This window comes from Mandrillus leucophaeus, unplaced genomic scaffold (genome assembly GCF_000951045.1).
Source record: "Mandrillus leucophaeus isolate KB7577 unplaced genomic scaffold, Mleu.le_1.0 Scaffold1485, whole genome shotgun sequence".
Lineage (NCBI taxonomy): Eukaryota > Metazoa > Chordata > Mammalia > Primates > Cercopithecidae > Mandrillus > Mandrillus leucophaeus.
In genome coordinates this window covers 75,401-100,423 of record NW_012101460.1, presented here as the reverse complement: position 1 = coordinate 100,423, position 25,023 = coordinate 75,401, and the positions used below count along the sequence as shown (strand labels likewise).

The 25,023-nt window shown below is 43.1% G+C and overlaps 1 protein-coding gene across 4 annotated transcripts in view; it reads left to right on the top strand.

The window, feature by feature from the left end:
* Positions 1–25,023, top strand: part of NBR1 (neighbor of BRCA1 gene 1) — a 39,985-nt gene that overhangs the window by 4,977 nt on the left and 9,985 nt on the right. For 3 of the 4 annotated variants that reach the window (XM_011974752.1, XM_011974753.1, XM_011974751.1), the window contains 17 exons: positions 658–768; positions 2,830–2,892; positions 4,578–4,596; positions 6,018–6,040; positions 10,158–10,352; positions 12,610–12,687; positions 13,152–13,366; positions 14,524–14,691; positions 15,288–15,497; positions 16,380–16,539; positions 16,634–16,924; positions 17,658–17,807; positions 18,276–18,351; positions 19,317–19,427; positions 19,680–19,844; positions 22,605–23,037; positions 24,134–24,228. In XM_011974752.1, coding sequence (XP_011830142.1) covers positions 667–768; positions 2,830–2,892; positions 4,578–4,596; positions 6,018–6,040; positions 10,158–10,352; positions 12,610–12,687; positions 13,152–13,366; positions 14,524–14,691; positions 15,288–15,497; positions 16,380–16,539; positions 16,634–16,924; positions 17,658–17,807; positions 18,276–18,351; positions 19,317–19,427; positions 19,680–19,844; positions 22,605–23,037; positions 24,134–24,228 — 2,554 coding nt within the window. In that variant the 5' untranslated portion in view covers positions 658–666. The remainder of the gene's footprint in view (positions 1–657; positions 769–2,829; positions 2,893–4,577; positions 4,597–6,017; positions 6,041–10,157; positions 10,353–12,609; positions 12,688–13,151; positions 13,367–14,523; positions 14,692–15,287; positions 15,498–16,379; positions 16,540–16,633; positions 16,925–17,657; positions 17,808–18,275; positions 18,352–19,316; positions 19,428–19,679; positions 19,845–22,604; positions 23,038–24,133; positions 24,229–25,023) is intronic. The other variant, XM_011974754.1, reaches the window with a different exon arrangement.

Below are 25,023 nucleotides of genomic sequence, written 5' to 3'. Positions count from 1 at the left end.
GGATGGTCTCGATCTCCTGACCTCGTGATCCGCCCGTCTCGGCCTCCCAAAGTGCTGGGATTACAGGCTTGAGCCACCGCACCCGACCGGCCTGTAAGTTCTTAAAACTGAAAGAAAACCTAGGTTCTCAAGTTATGACAACCCTCCTTCTGCAAGAAAAATGTAGAATGTCACTCTCAAGTCATACAAGAATACAAGTTCCCTGAGGACAGAGACCTTATCTCTCTTATCCATGTTGGTATGTCCTGCTACTAGTAAGGATTTGTTTAATTAACCAGTCATCATAAAGTACCATAAAATATTTAAGGATTTTACAAATGCTAGAGGATTTCTGGGAATTTGGTCAAAATTTAAATACTTTCAGCATACTTCTGTTTCTAATGTGGAAGTTCCTGATAGCTTCAAGAATAATTTTTGTGACTTAAGTACAAGTCTTTATGGCATGGTTTTAGCCTATCTCTCTTTCCTGAAACAATTCCTATTTAACAGTGATGGTAAGTTCGGTAAGAGCAGGGACAGTGTTTCTTTTGTCCTATGTCTCCTAAGCCCAGCCCATATTGGGTCCTCACAAGTTTTGCTGAGTGAACTTTTAATGCAACTTATAGAACCCTTTCTAATGTGTTTTTCTCTCTTTCCTACCAACCTTCTCAACCCTAGCCCCACAGCATGGAACCACAGGTTACTCTAAATGTGACTTTTAAAAATGAAATTCAAAGCTTTCTGGTTTCTGATCCAGAAAATACAACTTGGGCTGATATTGAGGCTATGGTGAGTGTTACTTTATTTTGTTTCTCCTTGGTTTAAGCGTGGTTATTTTTTCCAAAGGTAGCTATTTTTAGTAGTGTTGTTTCATAGCTGTAAAGTCTGTCATAGTTACCATTTCTGGGCCTTTTGGAAAATTGCTTTTGAGAGGAGTTCAGTATTCATATATGAGATGTGCCCCAATAAAGGGAACCAACAAATAAGTTTCCTTTTGAACATTTTAGAAAGGGAAGGTAAAATTGTTTTTAGTGAGATAGGATTTAGAAAACCTATTAATTTTAGAAACAGTATGAGGAATGAATTTGTGTGGGCTCCACCCCAACCAGGTCCCAAGGAAATGTTCTCTTTCGTGAGTGAGGATATAACTTGTGTTTTGCAAGAACCTATCGATTGTTTTTATTGTTGGGTCAGAGGTTGAGTATCTCAAAGTTGAGCAGGAAAAACTTTCATACCTGCTTAGACAGCAGTTCACCTGTTCTGTTTTTTTGCTAAGGCTTTTCCTCCTGTTGGTTTGCCCTTTGTACTCTTCTGTTTTTGTTCAGTTTGCAGTGGTGAATGTTTTACTTCCTGTGTTGATGTGTTTCTCTGCTGAAAGAGTTTTTCCCTTTGGTAAAACTCTACGTTTACCTGGTTATATCTGATGGTAACTAAAAAGGGAAAGAAATGGTAGATCTTGAAAGATGATCTAAAGTAGTTGTCTGCCTTCCAGCAAATACCTGAATCCTAACAGTGACAGTGAGACCCATCTCAAAAAAAAAAAAAGATTGGATTCAGAAAGAAGTTAGATCTTGTTTGTGAAAAGATGTGAAAATCACAGTTATCTTTCTTTTCCTAGTAGTTAAATGAGCTGAGAGCTTGCCTTTTTTCTTTATTGTAAATTTTAAGTGTAAAAGTATAATACATGCCCATTTTAAGAAGAGAAACCATCTCAAGCAGTTAATAGCCCTCCACTCTCCCTCCCCTCATCTGTTACTCCCACCTCTTTTGGGTAACCAATGTTAACAGCCCTGTATGTACTTTACATTTTCCATGTTCATGCAGATAACATACTAGGATCATACTATAAACATTATTTGGCTGGGCACAGTGGCTCATGCCTGGAATCCCAGCACTTTGGGAGGCCCTGGCGGGTGGACCACTTGAGCTCAGGAGTTTGAAACCAGACTGGGCGACATGGTAAAACCCCATCTCTATTTAAAAAATACAAAAATTAGCTGGGCGTGGTAGCAGGCCCCTGTGGTCCCAGCTACTCTGGAGGCTGAGGTGGACGAATTGCTTGAGTGCTGGAGGTTGAGGCTGCGGTGAGCCAAGATCGAGCCATTGCACTCCAGTCTGAGCCACAGAGTGAGACCCGTCTCAAAAAAAAAAAAAAAAAAACAAAAGATGCTTTTTGTTTTTTTTCCTCTTATCATGAAACTTCAGGAGGTATCCATCTATACACATAACTTATACACTGTTCTACAGGATAAACTCTGTCCTGTGACAAATGTGAGATTAATGGGTCACAAAGCCTTTTATTTGGAATTTTAATAGATTCTGCCAAATGCTTTGCAGAACAATCGTAGCAGCACACAGAAATACATGACAATGTCCTGAATTTTTGACAACACTGGATGTTATGACTTTAAAAGACGTTTGCTGTTCCCTACCCCACTCCCCCCTCAAAACACACACACACACAGACACACACACAGACACACACACACACAATTTGCTATTCTGATGAGATGTCATCTCATTGCTTCAATTTGCATTGTTCTGACCACCAGAAAGTTTGAAAGTCTTCTGATGTGCTTGTTAGGTGTTCTGATCTCCTCTTCTCTGAATTTTATGTATATTTTTACCTGAGTTGTTAATTGTATCATTAGCAGTTTTGCTGATGCTCTGGGTGTGTCGCAGATACTAACCCTTTGTTACGGGTTGTTATGGTTGTTTGTTGTTTGTCTTTTGATTTTGTGGATTTTTTTAACTGTATAAAATATTTAATATGTAATGAAATGTGCACAGCTCATCCTTTGACTTCTGCATACATTATAACCTGCCTTTAAATGTGTATTTCTTTTGTAGGTAAAAGTTTCATTTGATCTGAATACTATTCAAATAAAATACCTGGATGAGGAAAATGAAGAGGTAAAGTATATTATGGTACTTATTGCTAGGTGTTCAGAATAGCAATCTTATTTCTCCAGTGATATGGGCTTTAATAATTCAAAATAGTGTTTAGCTCATTTGTGTGGTGGTTTAAATATATTTGATAATTGAATATTCTAAGAAGACTTGCAGCATCTGAGATGGAATTGAGAAATGGAGAAGTAACATTGAAGAATATCTCAGAGATAACTTTCACTTTAAAAAAAAAAAAAAAAAAGGAAATGGGGTCTCACTATGTTGCTCAGGCCAGTCTTGAACTCCTGGACTCAAGCAGTCCTCCCACCTCAGCCTCCCAATGTGCTGGGATTATAGGTGTGACACACCATGCCTGGCCTGAGATAACTTTTTTTTTTTTTTTTTCCTGAGACAGAGCCTCACTCCGTCACCTAGGCTGGAGTGCAGTGGTGCGATCTTAGCTCTCTGCAACCTCCAGTTCCTGGGTTCAAGTGATTCTTCTGTCTCAGCCTCCCGAGTAGCTGGGATTACAGGTTTATACCACCACGCCTGGCTAATTTTTGTATTTTTAGTAGAGACGGGATTTCACCATGTTGGCCAAGCTGGTCTTGATCTCCTGGGCTCAAGCCATTGGCCCGTCTTGGCCTCCCAAAGTGCTGGCATTACAGTTGTGAGTTACCACACCTGGCCAAGATAACTTTTAAAATTATATAGTGACCTTAAGTTCACATATAGCATAAGCTACCACTTAGTTTATAATAATACAAATATAATGACTAAGCTTTTTTTTTTTAAAGAGACAGAGTCTCACTCTGTTGCCCAGACTGGAGTGCATTGGCATGATCATAGCTCACTGCAACCTAGAGCTCCTGGGTTCAAGGAATCCTCCCATCTCAGCCTTCTGGGTACCTAGGACATGCCTCTGCATCCGGCAAAATTTTTTAATTCTTTGGAGAGATGGGGTCTCACTTTGTTGCCCAGGCTAATGACTAAGCTTTATTGAGTGGTTACAGTGTGGCAGACTAGCAACAGTACCATGTATTGAGTACATTATTATCATCACTGTTTTACCCATGAGGAAACTGAGGCACAGAGGTGAAAATAACTTGTCCAAACGCACAAAAACTTGGAAGTAGTAAAGTAGTGGTTCAGTCCATACCCTCTGGCTGTAGAACTCAAGCTCCTAACCGTTATATTGCACTGCCTCTTAATGTATCTGAAATAAAGGAGGGCACAGTAGATAAGCATTAACATTTCTTTATTTTTTTTTGAGACGGAGTCTCGCTCTGTCGCCCACGCTGGAGTGCAGTGGCGCTATCTTGGCTCACTGCAAGCTCCAACTCTTGGGTTCACGCCATTCTCCTGCCTCAGCCTCCTGAGTAGCTGGTACTACAGGTGCCCGCCACCACGCCCGGCTAATTTTTTGTATTTTTAGTAGAGACGGGGTTTCACCGTGTTAGCCAGGATGGTCTCGATCTCCTGACCTCATGATCCACCCACCTCGGCCTCCCAAAGTGCTAGGATCACAGGCGTGAGCCTCCGCGCCCAGCCTTAAAATTTCTTAAGTATTATTCATGACTAGCAAGTGATACGGAAAAGCTGAAGGCTTGGCCTGAGTTTTTGTCTGTCCTATGGGGCTGGTCCTAGTAACAGAAATGCTCGATTGGTGAGACACTTATAATTCACTGTTGTTTTTTTTCCTTTTGTAGGTATCCATCAACAGTCAAGGTGAGTCCCTGAGAGAGTCTGTTCAGCCTTATTTAAAAGCCTTAATCTGCTCATTGAGGCATTTCTATTTGTACTCAAACCTTATTGCAGTATTAATTTTAGAGTTTGGAATTTAGTATACTCTAAATTGACATTGCACTGATGGACATTAGTTACATAGGGGATTTTATTGTATAGCAGTTTTTTATATATAGGATGATGCCTTTGAATGGACCCTAAGGACAGCTTTAACGGGAGGTTCTCATATTTAAGATGCCAGTCCTCTGAAATTAATATGCCTCCCAGTTCAATACATATAAGTATTCCCATGGTATTGCATTTGTTTCCGACTTTGTATATATGTTAATATGAACTTACAAACAAGTGGTATTCCAAAAGTTTATTTATCAGATGTTCAGAGCTTGGAGTGCATTTTCCCATAGGAACCATGTTATAGTTGAAAATTAGTTTCCCAGGATAGCCCCTAAAATCTTATTTTAATCAGGTGAAATGATAGTATTAACACTGAACTCTCTTGAGTCCTGAGCATCACAGTGCCTAAACGTGAGGGACCTGGCTTGAGATTTTGTAACTGGAAGACTCCCAGTAGTGATGAAAGAGGGATTTAAGGGGAAGAACTGATCTACAGTAGATTCTGTTGCAAGAAGAAGGGAGTTTGTCAGCAAAAGATAGTTGCTGTTCATATATAAGCAGCTAAGAATTCTTTAATGTCAGGATTGGCTGTATGTTTAAAAAAATTTTATTGTATATATTGAAGGTGTGCAACATGATGTTATGAAATACATATACAGTAATGCATCACTTAATGACAGGGATATGTACTGAGAAATGCATCAATTAGGTGATTTTGTCATTATATGGACATCACAGAGTGTACTTACACAAACCTAGATGGTATAGCCTACTACACACCTAGGAGATACAGTGTAACCTATTGCTCCTAGGCTGCAAACCTGCAGAGCATGTTACTGTACTGAATACTATAGACAGTTGGAACACAATGGTATTTGCATATCTAAACATAGAAAAGGTACAGTAAAAATGTGGCATTATAGTCTTATGGGATCACCATCATACATGTGGTTGACCACAATGTTACGTGGCAGTGGTTACTATAGTGAAGCAAATTAACATATCTATCATCTCATTATAGTGGCCCTGTGGTGCCCTGAGCCCTCCCCAGAAACCAGCCATAATCTACTTATTTAGCAAAAATCATGAATATAATATACGATTATTTAACTATAATATGTTCCTCATGTTGTACAGTTCATCTTTAGGATTGGCTATACTTAATCTTACAGAATTTTTGGTTCTTGAATGAATGAATGGATGTGTACAAAGTAAAAATAATTTAAAAATAATAGAATCTTTTGGGGTGTGTGAAGAAATATCATGTTGTATATTTTTTGTCCTTTTAGGAGAATATGAAGAAGCGCTTAAGGTAATGAGTATTTAGTCTCATATTCAAATAATGTAAAAAATATTATTATGGGTTTGTTTTTTTGTTTTTTTGTTTTTGAGACGAGGTTATGCTGTGTCATCCAGGCTGGTGTGCAGTGGCACAATCTGGGATTGCTGCAACCTCCACCTCCCAGGCTTAAGTGACCCTTCCTCCTCAGCCTGCTGAGTAGCTAGAACTGCAGACACATGTCACCACGCCCGGCTAACTTTTTATATTTTTTGTAGAGACAGGGTTTTGCCATGTTTCCCAGGCTGATCTAGAACTCTTGGGCTAAAGCAATCTGCCAGCCTTGGCCTCCCAAGTGCTGGGATTATAGGTATGAGCCACTGCGCCTGGCCTAAAATATTTGTTGACTGAAACTCAAACCTGAATTCCATTAGTTATGGGCAGAGACTAATAAGTATAAACACCATGAAACCTATTTTTAGGGAGACTGATGAGGGAGACACTCACCAAAAGGCAATTCATAATAAAAAGGTCCTTCTCAGTTATAGTCCCATCTCTTTACTGGTCTTTGTACTACTGTTCTAGTGTTTAAAAATACAAATATCTTGGCCGGGCGCGGTGGCTCACGCCTGCACTCCCAGCGCTTTGGGAGACTGAGGCGGGCAGATCACCCGAGGTCAGCAGTTCAAGACCAGCCTGACCATCATGGTGAAACCCCATCTCTACTAAATACAAAAAATTAGCCAAGTGTGGTGGCGCATGCCTATAATCCCAGCTACTTGTGAGGCCAAGTCAGGAGAATCATTTGAACCTGGAAGGCGGAGGTTGCAATGAGCTGAGGTCACGCCATTGCACTCTATCCTGGGCAACAAGAGGGAAACTCCATCTCAAACAAAACAAAAACTCTCTAGAACTGTGCCTTGATGCCATTTTTGTTTTGTTTTGTTTTGTTTTTTTCCTAAAGAGACTGGGTCTTGCTATGTTACCCAGGCCAGCCTTGAACTCCTGCGCTCAAGTGATCCTGCTGCCTCAGCCTCCCAAGTAACTGGGACTATGGGTGTGCACCACCATGCCTGGTCTAGAACTATGTGTTCTGGTTCACATTTTTCACCTCTTTCCCTCACTCTGTTCTCTCCTTTTTTTTTCCTTTGAGACAGAGTCTCTGTTGCTTAGGCTGGAGTGCAGTGGTGCAATCTTGGCTCACTACAACCTCCACCTCTGGGGTTCAAGTGATTCTCATACCTCAGCTTCCCAAGTAGCTGGGATTACAGGTGTGTGCCACCACACCCAGCTAATTTATTTTGTAGTTTTTAGTAGAGACAGAGTTTCGCCATGTTTGGCAGGCTGGTCTTAAACTCCTTACCTCAAGTGATCCGCCTGCCTCGGCCTCCCAAAGTGCTGGGATCACAGGCGTGAGCCACTGTACCCAGCCTACCTCACTCTGTTCTTTACAGCCCATACAATCTTATGTTTAAGGCAGAGGTGATAGCCACTTTTTGGACATGGAATGCTTTTTTTTGTTTTTAGTTTCTGATTTTTAAAAATTTGTATGTGTTTAAGGTATAAAATGTGATGTTTCGAAATATGTATACGTTTTGAAATTATTACCACAATCAAGCTAATTAATATATCCATCACCTCAGATGTAGTTACACATTGAATCCTTTTTTCTTTTTTTTTTTTGAGACGGTGTCTCGCCCTGTTGCTCAGGCTGGAGTGCCGTGGTGCGATCTTGGCTGACAGCAGTCTCCGCCTCCCAGGTTCAAGTGTTCCTGCTTCAGCCTTCCTAATAGCTGGGATTACAGGTGTGCGCGCTACCGTGCCCGGCTAATTTTTGTATTTTTAGTAGAGATGGCATTTCACCATGTTGGCCAGGTTCATCTCGAACTCCTGACCTCAGGTGATCCTCTTGCCTTGGCCTCCCAAAGTACTGGGATTATAGGCATGAGCCACCTCTCACTACCCCAAAATACTATTCTTTTTTTTTTTGAGACAAAGTCTCACTTTGTTGCCCAGGCTAGAGTGCAGTGGTGCCATCTCAGCTCATTGCAACCTCTGTCTCCTGGGTTCAAGCCATTCTCCTGTCTCAGCCTCCCGAGTAGCTGGGATTACAGGTGCACGCCACCATGCCCGGCCAATTTTTGTATTTTTAGTAGAGATGAGGTTTCACCATGTTGGACGGACTGGTCTTGAACTCCGGACCTCAGGTGATCTGCTCGGCTCAGACTCCCAAAGTGCTGGGATTACAGGCATGAGCCACCACGCCTGGCCCCAAAATACTATTTTTATTGGAAAAGTAAATGCTTAATTATAGGACGTATCTTTAAGTTTTTTGAGTTTTGTTAGTCTAGAATTAACTTTTTTGGAAACCTGAGTTAAGATTCCGTAAGTGATGTCTTACTTAAAAACCAATTAGACCGGGCGCAGTGGCTCACTCCTGTAATCCCAGCACTTTGGGAGGCTGAGGCAGGCAGATGATGAGGTCAAGCGGTCGAGACCATCTTGGCTAACATAGTGAAACCCCGTCTCTACTAAAACCACAAAAATTAGCTGGGTGTGGTGGCGCATGCCTATAGTCCCAGCTACTCAGGAGGCTGAGGTAGGACAATCGCTTGAACCCGGGAGAGTTTGCAGTGAGCCGAGATCACACCACCGCATTCCAGCCTGGTGACAGAGCAAGACTGTATCTCAAAAAAAAAAAAACAAAACAAAGAAACAAACAGAAAAATAGTAACCCAGTCAAGGAAAATCTTACCTAATTTGCCATCTTAAAACCTAGTTTTACGGGTTTTTTTTTTTGTTTTTGTGGAATAAAGCAACACAATACTTTTGTGGTTTTAATAACAAAAGTTCATGACCGGCCTGGGTAACATATGACAAAAAATTTTTTAAATTAGCCAACAGGCATAGTGACCCAAACCTGTAACCCGAGCACTTTGGGAAGCCGAGGTGGGTGGATTGCTTGACCCCGGGAGTTCGAGACTAGCTTGGGCAACATCATGAAATTCCACCTCTAGAAAAGTACAAAAATTAGCCAGGTGTGGTTGTACGCACCTGTAGTCCCAGTTACTCAGGAGGCTGAGGTGGGAGGATAGTTTGAACTCAGGTGTCCAAGATCAGTCTGGGCAACACAATGAGACTCCTGTCTCCAACAAAAACAAAAACCTTAGCCAGGTGTGGTGACATGTGCCTGTAATCCCAGCTACTCGGGAGGCTGAGGTGGGGAAGATCGCTTGAGCCCAGGAGATAGGCTGGAGTGAGCCACGCACTGCATTCCAACATGGGCGACAGAGCAAATTGCCATCTCAAAAAACTAAAAATAAATTTCTAGGCCAGGTACAGTGGCTCACACCTGTAATCTCAGCACTTTGGGAAGCTGAGGTGGCTGGATCACCTGAGGTCAGTATTTCGAGACCAGCCTAGCCAACATAGTGAAACCCCATCTCTACTAAAAGTACAAAAATTAGCCGGGTATGGTGGTTGGCACCTGTATGTAATCCCAGCTACTTGGGAAGCTTAGGCAGGAGAATTGTTTGAACCCAGGAGGCGAAGGTTGCAGTGAGCCAAGACCATGCCATTACACTCCAGCCTGGGCAACAAGAGCAAAACTCTGTCTCAAAAATAAATAAATAAATAAATAAATTTCTAGTTAACATTCTTTTTTTTTTTTTTTTTTTGGGACGGAGTCTAGCTCTGTCGCCCAGGCTGGAGTGCAGTGGCCGGATCTCAGCTCACTGCAAGCTCCGCCTCCCGGGTTTACGTCATTCTCCTGCCTCCTGAGTAGCTGGGACTACAGGCGCCTGCCACCTCGCCCGGCTAGTTTTTTGTATTTTTTAGTAGAGATGGGGTTTCACCGTGTTAGCCAGGATGGTCTCGATCTGCTGACCTTGTGATCCGCCCGTCTCGGCCTCCCAAAGTGCTGGGATTACAGGCTTGAGCCACCGCGCCCGGCCTCTAGTTAACATTCTTAGCAAAGAAATAGCAAATTGAGTGTAAACATTATATTTGTTGTTGGATTTAATAAAGCAAACACAAATCCCAGTATTTTCTAGCATAATTTACCACATTCTTCTGTTTTGATGTCTTTGAAATGTTATTTAGGAGAGGAGAATCATGTCGTATGTTTTTGTTTCATAATGTATGCTCTTAGATGGCAGTTAAACAGGGAAATCAACTGCAGATGCAAGTCCACGAAGGGCACCATGTTGTTGATGAAGCCCCGCCCCCAGTTGTAGGAGCAAAACGACTAGCTGCCAGGGCAGGGAAGAAGCCACTTGCACATTACTCTTCACTGGTGAGAGTCTTGGGATCAGACATGAAGACCCCAGAGGATCCTGCAGTGCAGGTATGAAGGGTATGGCCCAGTCTATCCAATATCTTTTCTTTTTTTTTAAATAAAGCTGAATAGGTTTCTTTATTTTATCTTTTTATTTTTTTTTTGAGACGGAGTCTTGCTGTCTCGCCCAGGCTGAAGTGCAGTGGCGCGATCTTGGCTCACTACAAGCTCCGCTGCCTCTCGGGTTCATGCCATTCTCCTGCCTCAGCCTCCCGAGAATCTGGGACTACAGGCGCCCGCCACCATGCCCAGCTAATTTTTTTGTATTTTTAGTAGAGACAGGGTTTCACCATGTTCGCCAGGAAGGTCTCAATCTCCTGACCTCGTGATCCGCCGGCCTCGGCCTCCCAAAGTGCTGAGATTACAGGTGTGAGCCACCGCGCCCGGCCCTTTTTATTATACTTTAAGTTCTGAGATACATGTGCAGAATGTGCAGGTTTGTTACATAGGTATACACGAGCCATGATGGTTTGCTGCACCCATCAACCCATCATCTACCTTAGGTATTTCTCCTAATGCTATCCCTCCCCTACCATCCCACCCTCTGACAGGCCCCATGTGATGTTCCTCTCCCTGTGTCCATGTGTTCTCATTGTTCAACTCCCACTTATGAGTGAGAACATGCTGTGTTTGGTTTTCTGTTCCTGAGTTAGTTTGCTGAGAATGATGGTTTCCAGCTTCATCTGTGTCCCTGCAAAAGACATGAACTTATCCTTTTTTATGGCTGCATAGTATCCCACAGTGTATGTGTGCCTCATTGTCTTTATCCAATCTATTATTAATAGGCATTTGGGTTGGTTCCAAGTCTTTGCTATTGTGAATAGTGCTGCAATAAACATATGTTTGCGTGTGTCTTTATAGCAGAATGATTTTTAACGCTTTGGGTATATACCCAGTAATGGGATTGCTGGGTCAAATGGTATTTCTGGTTCTGGATCCTTGAGGAATCGCCACACTGTCTTCAACAATGGTTGAAATAATTTACACCCCCACCAACAGTGTAAAAGCGTTCAGTTTCTCCACATCCTCTCCAGCATCTATTGTTTCCTGACTTTTTTTTTTTTCTTTTTTTTTGAGTCAGAGTCTTGCACTGTCACCCTGGCTGGAGTGCAATGGCACGATCTCAGCTCACTGCACCCTCCACCTCCCGGATTCACGCGATTCTCCTGCCTCAGGCTCCCGAGTTGCTGGGATTACAGGCGCACACCACCACACCTGGCGAATTTTTTGTATTTTTAGTAGTGACAGGGTTTCAGTATGTTGGTCAGACTGGTCTCGAACTCCTGACTTTGTGATCCACCCTCCTCAGCCTCCCAAAGTGCTGGGATGACAGGCGTGAGCCACCAAGCCCAGCCCTGTTTCCTGACTTTTTAATGATTGCCATTCTAACTGGCTTGAGATGGTATCTCATTGCATTTCTCTAATGACCAGTGATGATGAGCTTTTTTTCATAGGTTTGTTGGCCTCATAAATGTCTTCTTTTGAGAAGTGTCTGTTAAAAAAAAATGGTCCTTTACCCACTTTTTGATGGGGTCGTTTTTTTCTTGTAAATTTGTTTAAGTTCCTTATAGATGCTGGATATTAGCCCTTTGTCAGATGGATAGATTATAAAAATTTTCTCCCATTCTGTAGGTTGCCTGTTCACTCTGATGGTAGTTTCTTTTGCTGTGCAGAAGCTCTTGAGTTTAATTAGATCCCATTTGTCAATTTTAGCTTTTGTTGTCATTGCTTTTGGTGTTTTAGTCATGAAGTCTTTGCCCCTGCCTATGTCCTGAATGATATTGCCTAAGTTTTCTTCTAGGGTTTTTATGGTTTTAGATCTTATGTTTAAGTTTTTAATCCATCTTGAGTTAATTTTTGTATAAGGTGTAAAGAAGGGGTCCAGTTTCATTTTTCTGCATATGGCTAGCCAGTTTTCCCAACACCATTTATTAAATAGGGAATCCTTTCCCCATTGCCTGTTTCAGTCTATCCACTTTCTAGATTTATTTCTCATTGTCTTTGTTGTAAGATTTGCATATTTATCAGATATTTGGGAATTATTGTGTTCCTCTCTATCTCTGACTTTTGAAACTGGTAATACTTCTGTAGAAGGGGAGCAGGCTGGAGACTTTGTTTTCCTTTAGTACGCCTTCATACTGTGACTTTTTAAAAAATTATATACTTGTATGATTTCACAAAAGAAACCTCAAAATAATACACTCAGGGAAAAGTATTTTAAATAGAAAAAGTAACCTCTAACATCTCGGCTTGTGTTTTCTCCCAGTCGTTGCCACTTGCTCCATGTGACACAGACCAGCCTCAAGACAAGCCCCCAGACTGGTTCACAAGCTACCTGGAGACAGTGAGTGTTCTCTCTCGCTTGGGTTTTAACTGTGGTGTTGGCACAGGTGGAATGTGGAAGAAATAGAAAACTGAACCCAGATGGCTGCTGCCTCTGGTACACGTGAAGAGTGGTAGCTTATAATTTCCAAACTTAGAACTGTTCCAGTCGAGAAAGCTCTAACCTTTGCAGTGAAGTGCCAGAAAAAGAGGGAGTCTAATTCTAAGCATGTAAGGGAGAGGGACAAATCTCTGCTTGAGAAAAAGTTAGAAATTTACTTACCAAAAGGATTTTTTGATATTTTCTTCGAACCAGTTTGGCTCTAGAAGGAAAAGACCTTTTGCTATGTTTCTGTCTATTCAGTAGCAGTTGTTTGTTGTGTTTTTGTGTTATACCAGAGACAGGTTTCAGATCTATTGATATCTTCACACTTTTTTCCAGTATTGGAACTGAGTTTTTTCCCCACCTTCTGCTCCATATTCTAGTTCAGAGAACAAGTGGTTAAAGAAACGGTTGAGAAGCTTGAACAGAAATTACATGAAAAGCTTGTCCTCCAGAACCCATCTTTGGGTTCTTATCCCTCAGAAGTCTCAATGCCTACTTCAGAGGAAACATTGTTTTTGCCAGAAAATCAGTTCAGCTGGCATATTGCTTGCAACAACTGCCAAAGAAGGATTGTTGGTGTCCGCTACCAGTGTAGGTAAGCAGTTGCTTGGGAGTAGCTAGCTAGTGATAGACCTTACAGCATTTATCTCCCTGGCTTTCTGTGTAGGTGAAGGGAAATTGATTGTGCCCTGTTTCTGAGCTTTAGATGTCATAGCTGTGAGTTGGAAGCACAAGCTACTCTTCACCCACATGCTTTGTGGGTTGTGCTATTCAGATTGTTTTGTTCAAATGTGCATTTGGATTAGCAAAGCCAGGCAAAATTATGTTCCCCTGAACACACAAAATTAGATCACTAAGGGTAGTTCCTCGGTTATTCCAAATGCCTTTTTGTTTTCTTTTTTCTTTTTCTTTTTCTTTTTTTTTTTTCTGGTGACAGCGTCTCTGTCACCCAGGCTGGAGTACAGGGTGCAATCACGGTTCTCTGCAACCTCACCCTCCCACGCTCAGACAATCCTCCCACTGCAGCCTGCTAAGTAGCTGGGGCTGCAGACATGGGCCACCATTCCTGCCTCATATTTTTTTAAATTTTTTTTAGAGATGGGGTCTCCCTATATTGCCCAGGCTGGTCTCAAACTCCTGGACTCAAATGATCCTCCTCTCCATGGCCTCCCAAAGTGCTGGGATTATAGACATGAGCCACTGTGCCTGGCCCCATATACTTTCACATCTTACCTTCCTCCCATAGATTTTCCTTTAAAATGGATATGGGTTAAGTGTTATTATCCTCATTTTATTTATTTATTTATTTATTTTTTGAGACGGAGTCTCGCTCTGTCTCCCAGGCTGGAGTGCAGTGGTGCGATCTTGGCTCACTGCAAGCTCCGCCTCCCGGGTTCACGCCATTCTCCTGCCTCAGCCTCCCGAGTGGCTGGGACTACAGGCGCCCGCCACCGCGCCCAGCTAATTTTTTGTATTTTTAGTAGAGACGGGGTTTCACTGTGGTCTTGATCTCCTGACCTTGTGATCCGCCCACCTCGGCCTCCCAAAGTGCTGGGATTACAGGCGTGAGCCACCACACCTAGCAATCCTCATTTTATTAATGAAGAAAATTGAGGCATGGCATAGTCAGATGACATGCTCAGGTTACCAGCTAGTTGGTACTGGAGCAAACATAGAAGTATGGTCTTATATCTCCCTACCCCAGGTACTTCCTATTCTGCCCTTGTGTATTGTGCCATTCTTTACCCACAGCCTATGCCCATCCTACAATATCTGTGAAGATTGTGAAGCAGGGCCATATAGCCACGACACTAACCATGTCCTGCTGAAGTTGCGGAGACCTGTTGTGGGCTCCTCTGAACCATTCTCTCACTCAAAATACTCTACTCCTCGTCTTCCTGCTGCTCTGGAACAAGTCAGGTAAAACCCTCTACATGGAGATGCTTATTCTCTGATTGACTTCTTGGTTCTGGTGACAAGGTGTGAATCACAAAACTGCAGATAGTCTCCTTACTTCTGCTCATTTTCAGTTGATGTGCAGTAATGAAGACAGTTATCCAAAGTTAATAAAATAGAAATAATAACTATAAAAAGAAATTAAGAAACTAAAGTAGGCTGGGCACAATGGCCCATAACTGTTTTATCAGCAACTTGAGGGGCCAAGGTGGGTGGATCGCTTGAAGCCAAATATATGAGACCAGCCTGGGCAACATAGCAAGATCCCGCCTCTACAAAAAAAATCATTTAAATTAGCCAGGCATGGTGGTACATACCTATAGTTTCAGCTACTTGGGAGTCTGAGGTGAGCAGATTGCTTGAGCCCAGGAATATGAGGTGGAAGGGAGCCATGATTATACCACTGTACTCCAGCCTACATGACAGAGTGAGACCCTGATTCTGAAACAAAAAAAGAAATTAAACTAGAAGCTGACACTGATGGAGATTACAATTGGCTCCACATAGCTTCAGAATTTATTTGTGACTTTCTTTTAAGACTTGCTTTTATTATCTCACAGGCTCCAGAAACAGGTTGATAAGAACTTTCTTAAAGCAGAAAAGCAAAGATTGCGAGCTGAGAAGAAACAACGTAAAGCAGAGGTCAAGGAACTTAAAAAGCAACTTAAACTCCATAGGAAAATTCACCTGTGGAATTCAATCCATGGACTCCAGAGCCCCAAGTCTCCTTTAGGCCGACCTGAGAGCTTGCTCCAGTCTAATACCCTGATGTAAGCCCAGGGCTGGGGTGGGAGCCGAAACTTTAGGCCCAGCTCTCTGAAACTGGAACTTCAACCAACTTCCGTCTTATTTATTGGTAACCCTTAACACCCAAATCCTTAAAAATTCCCATTATCTGGTCTTAGTTTTTTTGTTATTGGCTTTTTTGTTTGTTTTTGTTTTTTGAGACGGAGTCTCTCTCTGTTGCCCAGGCTGGAGTGCAGTGGCATGATCTTGGCTCACTGCAAGCTCTGCCTTCTGGATTCACGCCATTCTCCTGCCTCAGCCTCCCGAGTAGCTGGGACTACAAGCACCCGCCACCACGGGCCTGGCTAATTTTTTGTATTTTTAGTAGAGACAGGGTTTCACCGTGTTAGCCAGGATGGTCTTGATCTCCTGACCTTGTGATCCACCCGCCTCGGCCTCCCAAAGTGCTGGGATTACAGGCGTGAGCCACCGCGCCCAGCCACATTTGGTAGTTATTTTTGACACTTGTTTTGTTTCCTTCTTCAGAAAGATAGAAACCACTAAAGTTCAGAATGGTGGGGTCCCTCTCTTCATTGGAGGCAGTCTGGAATTGAAGCAAAAGGAACAAATGTTTTAAAAGCCTGACTCTCTAGGTGTTGTATTGATGGGCCCTTTTAATTACTCTTACCATGACTTTTTTAGCTCAGGAGTGAGACCTATCCTCTGTTTTGTTTTATTGTTTTAAGTTTGTCAGAAAATTTATTGTTTATGATATGTGGTCCTATACTAGTAATATTAGTATTATTTTTAAGGCAAATGGGTTAGTACATTTTCAAGAGTCACAGCCAGACTTTCAAGCCAGTGTGAGATATTCTGAAGACTTCACACCCAACAGCAAGTGACTAAGCATCTGAATTTCTGTTCAGGCTCCCTTTGCAACCCTATACCCCCGTTATGCCAATGCTCAGTGCAGCATTTGTGGATGAGAATTTGCCTGATGGGACTCACCTTCAGCCAGGAACCAAGTTTATCAAACACTGGAGGATGAAGAATACAGGAAATGTGAAGTGGAGTGCAGACACAAAGGTAATTTTTCCCACAAAATGTGAAGATGAGGTGATTTGAAGTGGCAGAGTGCTCAGCTGACAAGCTTGCTTTCTCTTCTTACTGTTTTTTTCAGCTCAAGTTCATGTGGGGAAACCTGACTTTGGCTTCCACAGAAAAGAAGGATGTTTTGGTTCCTTGCCTCAAGGCCGGCCATGTGGGAGTTGTATCTGTGGAGTTCATTGCCCCAGCCTTGGAGGGAACGTATACTTCCCATTGGCGTCTTTCTCACAAAGGCCAGCAATTTGGGCCTCGAGTCTGGTGCAGTATCATAGTGGATCCTTTCCCCTCCGAAGAGAGCCCTGATAACATTGAAAAGGGCATGATCAGCTCAAGCAAAACTGATGATCTCACCTGCCAGCAAGAGGTGAGCACTGACTGACAGGCTTTGGCCCAGTATCCAAATCATAGTTAGAAAGGACATGGCTAAAACTAAAAGAACCCACTCATAGCTAGTTGTTTTCCAGAAATCTTGAAAGGTTAGCATCTCCCCCCGCCCCCAACACATTTCTGTGCTGATATTTGGCCTCTCCCTTAGGGTGTTTGTTTTAGTGTCTTTGTTTTAGTATCTTTAGGGTCTTGCCGCAGGCGGTCCCTGAATACTTTTGTACCTCTTTGTAATGTTGCATGGTCAGCCTGTTGGCTGCACAAGGGAAAAAGGGGCGCCTGGCCTGGCCTGGCCTATGGAACTGCTGAACTGATAGCTTTTCTCCTTAATATCCATCTCTCCTGAAATACTGTGTATATGTTTCCTAAATACTAATGAAGTCTTGCCCTGTTTGCTACTTAGTGCAGTTTTTTAATGCAATTTCTTTGTATTAGTCGGGCAGAGTGTTTACTGCTTAAAGTTACCCAATGTTAATTTTCTGGTTTTGACTATTATAGTTAATGTAAGTTGTCATTAGGGGAAGCTGGGTGAATGTGAATTCTCTCTGCTGTTTTTACAGCTTTTCTATAACTGTAAAAATATATCAAAAACATTTCTTAAGTTTTTTAAGATACAGAGGTACAGCAGAGTTTTTATTTTTGGGGGCATTGTCAGCCTGCCTCTTCAGTTCTGTTGAAGGCCTAAAATTTGTCTCAATGGTTTGTCTCTATAGGAAGCTTTTCTTCTGGCTAAAGAAGAAAGACAACTTGGTGAAGTGACTGAGCAGACAGAAGGGACAGCAGCCTGCATCCCACAGAAGGCAAAAAATGTTGCCAGTGAGAGGGAGCTCTACATCCCATCTGTGGATCTTCTGACTGCCCAGGTGGAAGATTCAGCACTTTGAAGGGCAAGGGACAGAGGGAGAGAGCACAGGAGAGAAGGTGGTAGAGCCATAGGCGGTAATCAGAAAATCAGAGATATGCCCACTTTGATCTAGTCCGGTATATTTAATGGGAAGGAGATCACCCATGGAAGCAAATTTGTAAACTAGATGTTTCCTCTTTGAATTGGGAACTCAATCCTGTACTTCCCCACAAACTCCCTTTAGTGGCCTCTTCACTTTGGCCTAGCTGATTCTCCTTTTTACCTGCTGCATTTTCTCTTTCCCGCCATTTGGTTATTTCAACACCTAATTCCTATTTAACTCTTCCTTTTTTCACTTGTCTGGAGACAGGCATGAATTTGAACAGAGTTGAATACAAGACGATGTGGAAATGGTCTACAGATCCCATCAAGACATGGCTCCAGCATGCACTCCAAACAGCCTAACATTGTCTGTCTTTTTTTATAGGACCTGCTGTCGTTTGAGCTGTTGGATATAAACATTGTTCAAGAGTTGGAGAGAGTGCCCCATAACACCCCTGTGGGTAAGAATGTCACTCATTTCATCTTGTTCATCTTACTAATAGGCACACAGTACCACAGCCTAGACGCTGGTAGTGTTTTATTCTGAGGAAATGGCAAGGAATTCTCCCTCAGTAAGACAGTAAAGCAGCAATCATGGATCCGTTTTCCTTCTTTCCTGTCCTTTCTCAAAAGCAGCAATATGCTGGGCATGGTGGCTGGTGTCTATAATCCCAGCTCTTTGGGAGGCCAAGGCGGGAGGATCACTTGAGGGTTTGAGACCAGCCTGGGCAACATGGTGAAACCCCCATCTCTACAAAAATTACTTTTAAAAATTAGTTGGGCATAGCCAGGCACGGTGGCTCACGCCTATAATCCCAGCACTTTGGGAGGCCAAGGCGGGTGGATCACAAGGTCAGAAGTTCAAGACCAGCCTGGCCAAGATAGTGAAACCCTATCTCTGCTAAAAATACAAAAATTAGCCGGGCATGGTGGCAGGTGCCTGTAATCCCAGCTACTCGGGAGGCTGAGGCAGAGAGTTGCGTGAACCCAGGAGGCAGAGGTTGCAGTGAGCCGAGATCTTGCCACTGCATTCTAGCCTGGGTGACAGAGCAAGACTCCATTTCAAAAAAAAAAAAAAGAAGAAGCAATGATACAAGTTTGTGCAAGGCTTTTCTACTGTAAAGGAATCCTCTTCTCTTTTTTTCTCTAGACATTTTGTCCTTTTGTTCCTTTATATTCATGGTTTTGTATCTTGGCCACAGCTTTCCAGGCTAAATAACTGTGATTCTTTCTGCATTGATTGATCTGAGATATTTAGCATACTTATTGGTCTGGAGAAATTTTCTGTAAGAGACCTCAAAGCATATCTTGGTTTATTTTAGTTCTGCAGGAGGCAAGAAGCCTGCTAAGTGCTACTTCTGGACACTGACTATTGATGATATGATGCTTTCTCTTGATTGATGGTTCTCCTCTCTTCATTCTCCAGATATGACTCCCTGCATGTCTCCTCTGCCACATGACAGTCCTTTAATAGAGAAGCCAGGCTTGGGGCAGATAGAGGAAGAGAGTGAAGGGACAGGATTTAAAGCACTTCCTGGTAAGGGATTAAATATTTGTAAAGTATTTACATCCTTCCTTTCCATACCATACTCTATTTTACAGCTATCCCCTACTGACCTTACTTAGCATGTAAATGGGCTTTCTTTCTATAGCATCTCATGTTTTGCCTCACCTTCACGTGGCACAGATAGCAGCTATTCCTTGGTTTAGTTTTAGCATGGGTAATGACTGGTGAACATTCCTCAGCACTTTAAACACTAAGTGCAGACAAGGTTCATATGTCTTTCAGATTCTACAGTGTCAGTAAAGAGAAAGACTCAGAACATTGCTTCTGTGGAGGAAACAGAAGAAGACCTGAGTGGGACCCAGTTTGTGTGTGAGACAGTAATCCGATCCCTTACCTTGGATGCTGCCCCAGACCACAACCCTCCTTGCAGACAGAAATCCTTGCAGAGTGAGTGTCCTTGCATTTCCCCCACCTAGCAGGGTGACACCTGAATCGTGACTGCCAGACTTGATGAGTTAGATGTGCTCTTCTTCACTGAGAGTGAAAGGAGAGTGAATCTTTGTTAGAAATTCTGATCTTGTTTGTGTCTTTAGACTCTACATATGCTACCTGACTGTTCTAATTAGAGCATCAGGAGCAAAGAAGCCACCATACTCCTTTTTCTGTCTTCTCGGGAAGAATTACAGCTGCACTCCACAGTGGAATAGCAGCCAGTTGTGCTGCCTGGATTCTGCAGTAAGGAATCTTCCTGTAATTTGACAGAGCTCCTTAGCAAAGACCCCTCTGGATAGCTGAGTTGTCTGCTTTCTCCAAGGGCAGCAGTCCCAGAAACAGTGGATAGAAACAGGAGTACCAAACAAAGTTTCTCAAGGTTAAATTCTGCTGTAATAAATGCCTTTATAGGCCGGGCACAGTGGCTCACGCTTGTAATCCCAGCACTTTTAGGAGGCTGAGGTGGGTGGATCACCTGAGGTCGGGAGTTCGAGACCAGCCTGACCAACATGGAGAAACCCCATCTCTACTAAAAATACGAAAAATTAGCCGGGCGTGGTGGCTACGTGCCAGGGATTACATGCCTGTAATCCCAGGTACTCGGGAGGCTGAGGCAGGAGAATCACTTTAACCCGGGAGGCAAAGGCTGTGGTTAGCTGAGATTGCACAGTTGTACTCCAGCCTGGGCAACAAGAGTGAAACTCCATCTCAAAAAAGAAGAAAAAGGAATAAATACCTTTATAACAGAAACTTCTAGGTATCAAATAGAACCAATAGCATATATTTTAAGAAGTATCCAAAAATTCAAATAATTCTGTGTCAAAATAATATTGGAGAATCTCTTTATCTATTATAATGAAATTTGACCTATATCTTTAAATATTATTTATCTTACTTTTGTTTAAAATACACATGTAAGGCCAGGCGCAGTGGCTCACTCCTGTAATCCCAGCACTTTGGGAGGCTGAGTTGGGCAGATCACGAGCTCAGGAGTTCAAGACCAGCCTGACCAACAGGGTGAAACCCCATCTCTACTAAAAGTACAAAAATTAGCTGGGCGTGGTGGCGTGTACCTGTGATCCAGCTACTCAAGAGGCTGAGGCAGGAGAATTGTTTGAACCTGGGAAGCAGAGGTTGCAGTGAACCGAGATTGCGCCACTGCACTCCAGCCTGGGTGACAGAGCGAGACTCCATCTAAAAAAATAATAATAAGACAGTGGCTCGTGCCTGTAATCCCAGCACTTTGGGAGGCTGAGGTGGGTGGATCACAAGGTCCGGAGATCGAGACCATCCTAACACAGTGAAACCCCGTCTCTACTAAAAATACGAAAAATAAGCCAGGCATGGTGGCAGGTGCGTGTAGTCCCACCTAATCAGGAGGCTGAGGCAGGAGAATGGCGTGAACGCGGGAGGCGGAACTTGCATTGTACCAAGATCAAGCCATTACACTTCAGCCTGGGCAACAGAGTGAGACTGTCTCTCAAATTAATCAGTCAATCAAGCAATCAATCAATCATGCATATCTTTATATGTTTTTCCACATGTGTGTACAAATACATAACAAAAAGGTCTGGAAAGACAATACCAAAATATTCACAGCTGTTATTCTGATAGGATTTATGGGTAATTTTTTTTTTTTTTTTTGAGATAAAGTCTCACTCTCACCCAGGCTGAAGTGCGGGTAGCAAGTTTATGGCTCATTACAGCCACAACATTCTGGGCTCCCCCCACCTCAGTTTCCCAAGCAACTGGGACCACAGCCACATGCCACCACACTGAGCTAAATTTTTTTTTTTGTAAAGATGGGATTTCACCATGTTGCCCAGGCTGGTCCCGAACTCCTGAGCTCAAGCAGTCTGCCCACCTTGGCCTCCCCAGGTGCTGGAATTTTAGGCGTAAGCCACCACACCTGGCCTGGATAGCTTTTTTTTTTTTTTTTTGAGACAGAGTCTCTCTGTCACCCAGGCTAGAGTGCAGCATCGCAATCTCGGCTGACTACAACCTCCACTTCCCAGGTTCATGCCATCCCCCTGCCTCAGCCAGCCGAGTAGCTGGGACTACAGGTGCCTGCCACCACACCCGGCTAATTTTTTTGTATTTTCAGTAGAGATGGGATTTCAACATGTTAGCCAGGATGGCCTTGATCTTCCAACCTCGTGATCCGCCCACCTCGGCCTCCCAAAGTGCTGGGATTACAAGCATGAGCCACCACGCCCGGCCCTGGGTAGCTTTTTTATACCCTTTCTTACCCCCTCAAACATGATTGGCCAGTTTTCTCCCATGATTGCATCATCTTTGTAAAGAAGAGGAGGAGAATAGGCATGTAATCCTGCAATACTCGTCTCCTAACTTTTTTTATAGCATTGTTAGTTAGTGTATCCATTTTGGTTTAAACTCTACCTCAGTGTATTAACCATCACATGAAAAGGAAAAGGGAAGGGATGGAGCTGCCTCCTTTTGTGATTCATAGAACTTTTTGGAAGCCTGGGTGTTTCTGCCTACCTTGTTTCTGTGAGCTTTGATTCTATTTTGTTTTGCATAGTCTTCAACCTTAGAATGTGGTCATAGTTCCAGAACCAGCCCTTCTCGCTAGTTCTTCCCTCTCCTCTGGCTTTCATAATTCTGTCTCATGATCCACAAGGCTTTACCAAGTAAGGATAGTACTTAGGCCTGCTTTTAGCTTCCACCTTAAAATGGGTTGCTTTCATCCTTTAGTGAAATTTGCCTTGCCTGAAGAAGGACCACTTGGAGATGAGAGGGAGGAGATTGTCCATATCACTGAGGAAGAAGCTGTCATGGAGGAGGAGGAGGAGGAGGAGGAGGAGGAGCTCAAAGATGAAGTTCAGAGTCAGTCCTCTGCTTCCTCAGAGGATTACATCATCATCCTGCCTGAGTGCTTTGATACCAGCCGCCCCCTGGGGGATTCCATGTACAGCTCTGCACTCTCACAGCCAGGCCTGGAGCGAGGTGCTGAAGGCGAGCCTGGGGTTGAGGCTGGGCAGGAACCAGCTGAGGCTGGGGAGAGACTTCCTGGAGGGGAGAACCAGCCACAGGAGCACAGCATAAGTGACATCCTCACGACCTCACAGACTCTGGAAACAGTGCCCCTAATCCCAGAGGTAGTGGAGCTTCCACCGCCACTGCCCAGGTATCACTCACAGCCCCCTCAGCTGGGGTGTTCTTCAGAGGTGAAATAAAGAGTGAGAGGAACCGACCTGATCTCAAAAACCTGTTTTTTCCTCAGTATGGGAAGAGACTATTTTCCATAGTAAAGTCTGAATTTAGATGAATAAAGGTTGTATTTTCCAGTATTTGTGGATTCTGGATTTAAAGAAATATTTGTTTTAGTTGGCCTTAAATTATCTGAGTATAGTCTGTCTGCTTATATTTTGATTACTGAGAGCTGATTTTGTTTTTTGTTTGTTTTTGTTTTTTGTTGTTGTTGTTGTTTTTGAGACAGGGTCTCACTGTTGCCCAGACTGGAGTTCTGTGGCACAGTCTTGGCTCACTGCCACCTCTGCCTCTGAGGCTCAAGCAATCCTCCCACCTCAGCCCCCTGAGTAGCTGGGACTATAGGCATGGGCCATGATACCCAGCTGATTTTTATATTTATTGTAGAAGTGGGGTTTTGCCATGTGCCCAGGCTGGTCGTGAACTCCAGCCTCAAGCAATCCACCCGCCTGGGTCTCCCAAAATGCTGGGATTACAGATGTGAGCCACTATGCCTGGCTGAGAGCCAGTTTGTAAACACAAACATCCCTGGACCTTCCCTCCTTGTTTTATTGACTCTTCAGTAAAGGCAGCAAAAACTCTACCTAAACAGCCATAATTAGGAAGTTAAATCCATTATGGGAAAAAACACTAAAAAACCAAACAAATTGTTTTCAATTCCCTGGTGAATCTATCTGAATCATTCTTATCCTAATAGTAGGGAAAATGCTGGAGCCTTGCCTGTAATGTAAACCATTCTCCCCAAAAGCTAGTCATTTCCATTTATTGACACCACTTGATGTAGGTAGGGACATGAACAGACTGAAGCCAACATTTCTAACTTGGCTGTGGCTAAAGAGGAAAACGGGGTACAATGTAGCCCTTATGACGGAACCCTAAATCCAGACGTGATTTGGATCAGAAATGTGAAGCCTCTGTAGAGAATTTGGCACTGCTGTGCTGTGTTTACTATTTCTCCACTAATGCCATAAGTGTCTTTTCAATTTACTTTCCATATTGTGTCTTTCTGAAAGGAGCCCTCCTTGTGTACATCATCATGGTTACCCAGGAGTGGATTTACCAGTTACCGTATCAGAAGTTTCTTCAGTCCCTGATCAGATCAGAGGAGGTAATGATCAGCCTAAGCTTTTTCTCTTTTTCTCTGTTCCTGTCTAATGGAAACCAGGTATAAATAGCCTCTCTGTCTTCGTGATTCTTGGCGGTTTTTAGAAACTTACCCTTCACAGGCTGAGCATGGTGGCTCACACCTGTAATCCCAACACTTTGGGAGACCAAGGCAGGCAGATCACAAGGTCAGGAGTTTGAGACCAGCCTGGCCAACATAGTGAAACCCTGTCTCTACTAAAAAATAGCAAAAATTAGCCGGGCATGGTTGTGGGTGCCTGTAATCCCCGCTACTTGGAGGTGGAGGTTGGAGTGAGCCGAGATCGCACCATTGCTCTAGACCAGGCAACAATGCAAGATTCCATCAAAAAACAAAAAGAAAAAACAACTTGCCCTTCACTCTCCATGATCCTCCTGCATACTCTAATTTCTATTCTCTGGCTGAATATATTGTTAGACCTCACAGAGGCAGTGGAAAGAACACAGGTTTTGGTGCCAAACTAATCTAAGTTCCAGCTCCATCTCCACCTTTCCTGACTAGCAGTTCAGCAGGTTTCTAATGGCTGTGAGTCTGTTTTCTTACTACAAAATATATCAGTGCATTGGGATTATAGAGTTGATTTTTCTGATTCAATAAACAGTCATCTTGCATTGCATTTCTGGACAGTTTCTCCTTATCACTTAAACTACCCTTAAAACTTCCCAAATACTTAAAAAAAAAAAAAAAAAAAAAAACTTCAAACACTGATCTGATTGCCACCTGCCTCAATAATAGCCTTGCTTGAGTTAGGAAACACTA